At 41.5% G+C, this 8,891-nt stretch overlaps 1 protein-coding gene across 1 annotated transcript in view; it reads left to right on the top strand.

Moving 5' to 3' along the window:
• The first annotated feature begins 1,284 nt into the window (after positions 1-1,284).
• PCCA (propionyl-CoA carboxylase subunit alpha) overlaps positions 1,285-8,891 on the top strand; it is a 276,404-nt gene continuing 268,797 nt past the window's right edge. The window contains exons 1-3 of the mRNA XM_066620028.1: positions 1,285-1,316; positions 3,835-3,882; positions 3,971-4,039. Of these exons, the coding sequence (XP_066476125.1) occupies positions 3,992-4,039 (48 nt within the window). The 5' untranslated portion in view covers positions 1,285-1,316; positions 3,835-3,882; positions 3,971-3,991. The remainder of the gene's footprint in view (positions 1,317-3,834; positions 3,883-3,970; positions 4,040-8,891) is intronic.

Raw genomic sequence — 8,891 nt, 5'->3', positions numbered from 1 at the left:
GGACAGGACTGGGCTGTTAGTTTTTTAGTGCTTTTGATTACTTTTGAATAGCCCTAATAACACCTTTAAAAAAAGACTTTTGTGCATCTTTATCGTGATTTCAATGAAAGAAGGAAGTTGGTATATGTAAATATTGCAAAAGCTTTGAATTTGTTTGACATTTAAACCACACTTTAATTTTTTTTCTAATAATATATTGAAGTTCAAATACCTGTGGTTTTTGGGATATAAAATTAAAATAGAGTACTTTTAAGTTTGTTTACTAAATGCAAGTCAAACATGCTAAATCAGATCATGTTGTAATTAGGCACAGAAAAAATTTCTGAAAATGCACCACTGGAGATAATTGTCTGGTGGGAGAAGAAAATAAATGAATCTGGGATCTAATTAAAGTTTTTGTCAGAAACATTTTAAATGTGGACATCAGTGGATCTTATTAATATGTACCCATTATGCAGGTGAGTATGTGCATGTGGGGGTTTTCTGTGCACACCTGGAGTTTACAGCATACGGAGCCCAATCCTGAGCTCAGCACACTGGCTTACTGCCAGCGTGCACTTTCGCAAACATACTTTAAGGCACGTTTGCCAGCAGTAACGCTGGGCAAGTGTCCGTTCTAGCGAAAGTCCTCTTCTCCCGAGGTGCCACCCACGGCTGCCTTGGGTGTGTAGGTTGCAGTGGCAGTCGTTTTCGATGCAGCTGCGCACCCTAGGAGCTCAGGATTGGGCTCACAGTTCTGGACACAGGAATTTTGAAAAAGTTACATGACAATGCTAAGATGGATTGGCTGACAAGTGTGTAGGAAGGTATTGTTGACAGATTTCTCTAGCCTGGTGATATAGTCTTCAACACGTATTTTTCACTGAAACGTGTTTCATCTTCTATTGTTAAACAAATCAACAACCTTGGAATGGAGCTTTACAAAATTACACACTGATGTCAAGTTAAAGAATGTTGTTCTGAAATGGATTTGAGGTGATTTTATGGTACTGCACCAGAAAGTCTGCCAACTTTCTGTGAATACTGTTTAGATTTAATGCTGTATTGGTGGTGCATGTTTGTGGTTAAATTTCAATTTTGACTTATTGATAATATTTTTTTCTATGTGTGTAGTCTGATTATTTTATAAAGATTTGTTTACTTTGCAACTTTGCCACTGGATAAATAATTGCTACTTGTAAACATGTGCTTTGAATAATTGTGTATTCATTTCTTCTTTTGTTTTATAGTGTATTACAAGGCTTTCAAGAAGGGGATGGTGTCTTATCACTTCTAATGGTTTGCACTCCTCAACAGTGTATGATCCAAATGAAAAAGTAAGTTTGTTGTGCTAATTCTTGAGTGTTCGAAGGGATGATCAAGACCTGTATTGCTGCTAGTAAGATCTCTTTGATTCCAAGATTCAACTGTAGATGCAGTCTTACATTTGTTTCAGTTCTAGTGGTACATGAATTTGCTTGCTTGTAGTGTAACCTTTGATGCAGTAACTTTTTGGTGAGTAGGAGGAAAATATTTTTTATTTGTTCTAGTGGGATGCGTGCTTTCCCAGGCTGAGATTGTCCTTTGCTGAGTTGTCTTTGCTCTTGTTGACAAACCTTTTGTTATTGCAACTGGTAACTACAGTGGGATTGATTTTTACTGGGGTAATGCCTCCAACTATTTCGAGATCCTAGTATACAAAGGTGTACTGTAGGCTGAGTACTGGACCATCAGGGAATCATTGAATATAATCAGGGAATCATTGAATCAGGGAATATTGAAACATATTTTGGTTAATTGGTATCTTTTTGTATCTTCGACCAGTGATTATCTTATATGGTATCAACCTTTGTGTATGCTTGTATAAAACTGTATTCTTTGTATAAAACTTGCTTGGTGTGCATTATAGATTGTGCAATCTGCTGTCACTTTAGTTTGCTTACTGAACATGAAGTGATGGATAAAAGTTTTGTTTTAATTGTATGGTAATTGTGAAAGATTGACTGGTTATGTGTGAGCTATATTTGGTTGTGCTCTTCAGTTTCACAAGTTTGAATTTGCAAATGGCACTTTTAAGAAGAGACTTGTTCCTCCCCCCCAATGATTTTTGTACATCTGACTTAAGATATAAATGCTACATCTGCAGGAAGGGCTAAAATGTCTGTACTTGAAATTGGCAGATTAGAACATCATATTGATAGAGATTGAGAGATCAGATAAACAAGCTGTTGGTGAAAGATGGAATAGAAAATAGATAGGATATTCTGGAAAAATATTAACTATAGCAGAATGATCTATTAGAGCAACAATGAACTGGGTGATAAAGTAATAAGAAATAACTGAGTAGTAGCAGTTGTAATTTAAAATGTGTTGATCTGTACACATACTGGTCGGGAGTGAGATATTCCTATTGCTCAGGAATATAGCACACCTTCAACTGTTACCTTTTATAGGTTGACAGTACACAATGAAAAAGTCAGCAAAGTGCATTGTTGCGACTTTCAACAAAGAGAAATGTGACTAGTTCAGGGGTGTCCAAACTTTTTTGGCAGGAGTGCCACATTATCTTTCTGACACTGTGTTGGCTGGCCTTTCCTTCGCTGCCGTTGCTGCTTCATAGACATGAAAGCAATGGAGGGAGCCCTTGGCCCACAGCTCATGCAAGAGGTTGAACTGTCAACCCTCATGCTAACATCTGTTTCGTTGGGCCAGTGTGGGCTCTAGCAAATGTCTGGTGGGTCAGAGGCTCATTGGAGACTGGGAGCTCCTTGCGGGCTGGATTGGGGGTTCTTCAGGGCCACAAATGGCCCCAGGGCCGAGGTTTGGGCACCCCTTATCTAGCTGGACTAGAGTGGTATGTTCTCTTAGACCAGGGGTGTCCAAGGTTTTTGGCAGGAGGGCCACATCATCTCTCTGACACTGTGTTGGGGGGCCGGGGAAAAAAGAATTAATTTACATTTAAAATTTGAATAAATTTACATAAGTTTACGTAAATGAATATATTAAAGATGAACTTATGAATGAATGAAGGTCTTGCAATAGCTCAAGGCCTATAAAAGGCCTTGCACAAAGCAAGGCTGGCCTTTCCTTTGCTGCTGCAACTGCATCACAGACATGAAAAAGCAAGCAGTGGAGGCAGCTCTCATCCCACAGCTCACGCAAGAGGTCAAACAGTCGCCCTCATGCTGAGAGCAGTTGCATCGGCCTAGTGTGGGCTCCAACAGATCTCCAGAGGGCCAGAGGCTCATTGGAGACTGAGGACTCCTTGAGGGCCGCATTGGGAGTCCTCGAGGGCCGCAAGTGGCCCCAGGGCCGGGGTTTGGGCATCCCTGTCTTAGACTGTGTTACTACCATCTTAAGATCAGGCAGACATTATGAGGATGAAACTTTAACAGAGATTAGAATTGGATAGTAGGCTCATGTGCACACTGTCATATATTTTCCACCCCAGCCTTAATTATGGTTTAGGGATAGATGTGCTATTGTCTCAGACACGATGTGAGTCAGGTTTGATGCTGTTTGAGAATCTTACTTGAATAGGAACCTGGTCACCTGTGAATGTTGGCGCCTACATGGCTGTTAACCCTACATAAGGCACAAAGAGCCATAAAAGAATGTGTACAATTTTTATGACCACTCTCAATTCTATTAATAGTGGTTCAGATATCATCCCCATTATGTGAGCACTGGCACTCAGTCAGCGTGTATATAGAAAATCCCCAAACAGAGCTACTTTAATATGTATAAGAACTTGCTTACCAAGCCCTTCTACTCTTTAGATGAGGTTAAATTTATGTGTAAATATTGATATGTTTATAATATAATCATGGGCATTATTTTTTTCTCCGCCTCCAGACTTTCGAGAAGCTTCTTATTGCCAACAGAGGAGAAATTGCCTGTAGGGTAAGTATAACTTTCAAAGCTATAATTCATCAATTTTATTACTTTTGTTCTTAGTTTAAAACACTTCCATTTTCTCTCCAATTACTAGGTAATTAAAACATGCAAGAAGATGGGAATAAAAACAGTTGCTATACATAGTGATGTTGATTCCAATGCGGTAAGTACATGTCTTGTGAAATTTCTTATTTGATTTCTATCGCTGGCTAACATTGAAGTACTAAAGCATTATATCGTTTTAGTTATATTGTACATTCGTATTAGTTCCTAAATAAAACAAAAAAACTAGTAAGTTACGGCCATTGTTCCTATAAAAGTAAATACATTTTGAAAAGTACTGTTGATTTAAGGAAGCTATGAAAGAAGAATATTCTACCATGCTAATAGTAATATTAATAATATGATAAGTATTTTCTTTCCTTCCCGCCTTAAGACTTGGGCACTGATCCTAAGCATACTTACTGGAAATCTAGTTCCATTCATATTATGTAGTGAATGTTACGTGTACAAAATTATATGTGCTAGGTTTGTATATAAAGATTTCATGGGTGCGTGTTGTACATATTGATTAAACAACTTCTCAAACTGTGGGTCAGGACACAGCAGGTGGGCCGTGAATGAATTTCAGGTGGGTCCCCATTCATTTCAATATTTTATTTTTAATGTATCAGCCTTGATGCTACCATGATATGTGACTGTATTTGGGGAAATGTTACAGATCTGTACTTTGAACAGGCTACTATATATATGCTTTTAACAATGATAGTAAATAGGACTTACTCCTGGGTAAGTGTGGATAGGATTGTAGCCTAGGATTATTAAAAATGTTCCTGCTTGATGATGTCACTTCCAGTCATGACATCACTTCTGGTGGTTCCTGACAGATTCTCATTCTAAAAAGTGGGTCCTGGTGGTAAAAGTGTGAGAATTACTGGATTAAAACATAGGTAGGCATGCCATAGTCTGTGTGCTCGTATCATTCTGCCAGTTTCACAGCCTGCTGACCAACTTACTTGCCTGCTTAGAAGTGAAGTGAAATCCAATCAATTTCACTAATTTCTAATTGTAATTTGAAACGTATTTAGAATGGAGTACCTGTTCAAGGGCAGAACCACACATACAAAGCTGCCACCAAAATAGTAGCCATATCTTCAGATCTTCCCTTTCATAATATGTAGTACAATTTTACCTTGTCTTGATTTTGTCATTCTGAGTGCTTCTCCATTTCACCAAACTTCCCTGTAGGGAGAAATAGGATTGGGTTAAGGGTTTGGAGAAATGGCTAAAGGGTTAAATGCTAAGAGCAGTTCCATTCTTGTTTATCCTAAGGGGGGGGGGGCGGCGGCAGTAAAGCAAGATAAGGGATGTGGTTGAACACAGCTGTGAAAAATCTAGCAAAGTTAAACAACTGAAAGAACTTTTTGGAGGTCCCAGGTGGCAATCAAGCTCTATTTTTTTTTCTATCTAGTCACATTGGGTGTACGTGCCAGATAGCTCATGCACAATATTGCATCTTCCACCTTCTTTTTTTAAAAATAAGAATGGCAAGAGGTATATAAGGAGAGTGTTTGGTGGCCACTCTTTCTTTCCTTCCTGCCTTTTGCCTCCTGGAATCAGTGGCGTTGCTAGGGAGGTGCTGGGGGTGCGGCCCGCACCGGGTGGCACGCAAGGGGAGGTAACGCGCACTGGGGGATGACATGCTAAAATAGCGATTTTAGAAGCAACCCCATCATGCCATATACCGTTAGATGCGGAATTTCCAGCGGAATGCAATGCAGAAAACTGGATTGAAATATCTCTTTTTCATCAAAAGTTATGGCCAAAACACTGGAAACAAAAAAATGCATGGAGCCCTATGGAAAGTGAAACTGAGCCATATTGCACGTTTACTCGCGAGTAGGCGGATGTGCCTTAGTCCGTTGGAAAGGGCAGGCTGAGAGGATTCCAACGACATCAGAATGGTCCCTATCCAAGTAATGCAGCCCTCCCAAAATGTCCAAGAAAGAGGTCCCTCCCTCCCAGCTGCGAGTTTATTGAGTCCTATGGAAAGCGAAACTAAGCCATGCGGCCACGTTTACTCGTGAGTAGGCAAACTTGCCTTAGTGCGCCGGAAAGGGCAGGCTGAGAGGAATCCAACAACGTCAGAATGATCCTGATCCAATGAATGCAGCCCCCCAAAAATACCTGAGAAGGAGGTATTCAGTACACTTCCATTCAAGCTGCAAAAGTATTGAGCCGCATGGAAAGCAAAGCTAAGCCACAAGGTTGCGTTTACTCTTGAGTAGGCAAATGCGTCTTGGCTTGTGATCAGGCCAGGCAAAGGGGAATGTGAGGAAACCAGAATGGTCCTGATCCTATGGAACTGGAACGCAACAAATGCTCCAGAAGGCAGCCCCCCCCCCTCACTAAAAAGGACAAAAAAAAAAGAGGCTTGAACTGGTAAGGGGAATGTTTTCTATTTTACACTTGCAAAGCCAGGTGGGTCTTTGTATTGATATGCTTGAAATAGAAGAACTTTAAACTGGGCGCTGGGAGGGCGGAAAATCTCACTGATTCTTTTTGGGCGGGTGTTATTGCAGGCAGACTACAGAGAAAATTCACTTGGTGGAACAGGACTGGTTCCCCGTTATTTAATTATTTCTTTTATTTTAATTTAATTATTTATAATTATTTATTTTAATTTGCTTGATGATGTCACTTCTGGCCATGACATCATTTCCAATGGGTCCTGGACAGATTGTCATTCTAAAAGGTGGGTCCTGGTGCTAAAAGTTTGAGAACTGCTGTAATAAGGTGTTAGTAAGTTGACACAGTGTGTGTGTGTGTGTGTGTGTGTGTGAGAGAGAGAGAGAGAGAGAGAGAGAGAGAGATTCTTTGTTGTTGGCAACCTTCTGTCTCAGAAGACTATGGTATTGCGCTCTGAATGGTGGTTCTGGAACAGCGTCTAGTGTGGCTGAAAAGGCCAATTTGGGAGTGACAATCCATTCCACAATGGGAGCAAGTGTAGTCTGTCCCTGGTCTGTCTCCCTGGCTATGGGCCTTCCTTCTTTGTATCTTTGCCTCAGTCTGTTGGCCAAGTGTCTCAAATTTTCAAAATCACAAAAATCAAAGTTTGGAGGAATAATACCATCATGTTATATATCAATCAATGCATAATTCCATGCAGAATGCAATGAAACAAACCGCACTGAAATATCTGTGTTCTATCAAAAGGTACAGCCAAAAAACGATCGTACTGGGGCGATGGTATGAGGGTTGCCCAGAAAGTAATGCACCACATTTTTTTTTCTCAGCCTACAGTAATGGTACGAATGCGAAACTTTAGATATCCATTATTTGAATTTTCAGGAGTGTGCACACAAATTTTTGGTTTCTTCAGACAGATAGCGTAGCTGCAGCAGTGTTTCGAAATGGCGTCTGCAAGTGATGTACGAGGGTCGCCCAGAAAGTAATGCACCACATTTTTTTTCTTCAACAATTATTTATTGAACACAATGAAACTTACACACAAGAAAGAATGATGTTTCTTCTACACTCCCTATTTTTCCACGTAATCTCCGTCCAGTTCTATGGCCTTCCTCCAGCGAGACACAAGGGCATGTATGCCCTGTCGGTACCACTTCTTGTTCTGGTCACAAAGCCATTTCTGCACTGTGCGAATCACCTCTTCGTCATCCTCAAAATGTCTTCCGCGAATGGCATCCTTTAATGGCCCAAACAAGTGGAAGTCTGAGGGAGCTAGGTCAGGGCTGTAGGGTGGATGGGGTAACACAGTCCAACCCTGTTTAGTGATGTGTTCCGAAGTCCTCAAACTTGTGTGAGGCCGAGCGTTATCATGTTGAATCAAACATTCACCTGGGTTGTTAAGGCGCCGAAGTTGCTGGAAGCACTTCTTGAGTTTGGTTAATGTCTTCACATAAGCTTCAGAATTAATGGTGCTGCCTCTTGGCATCACATCAATGAGTATGATGCCCTCACAGTCCCAAAACACAGTGATCATGACCTTACCGGCGGAAGCAGTTGCTTTGAATTTTTTCTTCTGTGGAGATTGAGGATGACGCCATTCCATCGACTGTCGTTTTGTTTCGGACTCAAAACGGTGAACCCAGGTTTCATCACCTGTCACAATCCTGGACAAGAATGCTTCCCCCTCATCTTCAAAACGTTTCAGCAACTCAGAAGAAATGTTTTTTCTGAGAGATTTGTGGTCCACCGTAAGACAGCGCGGAACCCATCGTGCACACACTTTTGAGTAATTAAGAGCACGGATGATTGCATCCACACTTCCTTTGCTGATTGACAGCTTCGGCGCCAACTGCCTAGTCGTTATGCGTCGGTCCTCGCGAATGAGCACATCAGCAAGCTGCGTCTTGTCAGGTGTGACAGCCGTGGATGGCCGCCCCGAACGCTGCAAATCTTGGAGCTCTGCCGAACTGCCTTCTAATGGCCTCACCCTCTGTGCCCAGCGACTAACCGTACTTCTGTCGACTGCAGATTCTCCATAAACTGTACACAAACGTTTGTGAATGTTCCCAACAGTTTCTTTCTCCGCAGTGAGAAATTCAATGACGACACGCTGCTTGTAACGTACATCACTTACAGATGCCATTTCGAAACACTGCGGCAGCTACACTATCTGTCCGAAGAAACCAAAAATTTGTGTGCACACTCCTGAAAATCCAAATAATGTATATCTAAAGTTTCGCATTCGTACCATTACTGTAGGCTGAGAAAAAAAAATGTGGTGCATTACTTTCTGGGCGACCCTCGTACATCACCATGCCCACCACCTGGGGTGTTGCCCTGCCCACTGCATGGGGTGACGCGCAGGCCTCCCACACCAGGTGATGCGAATGCTAGTGACGCCACTGCCTGGAATGCTGTCCTTCAGGCTCTGTACCTTGGGACAGTAGGCCTAGGAGGAGGAGCATGGATTTTTGAACTTTGCATTGATTTAGCCTGCAAAGCTCACTCTGTGCAAGTCCTCTTAGCAGTTAGGTAGATAAGTTAGC

This window comes from Tiliqua scincoides, chromosome 3 (genome assembly GCF_035046505.1).
Source record: "Tiliqua scincoides isolate rTilSci1 chromosome 3, rTilSci1.hap2, whole genome shotgun sequence".
Lineage (NCBI taxonomy): Eukaryota > Metazoa > Chordata > Lepidosauria > Squamata > Scincidae > Tiliqua > Tiliqua scincoides.
Note: the sequence above shows the minus strand (reverse complement) of the source record. Positions and strands in the feature narration are given on the sequence as shown.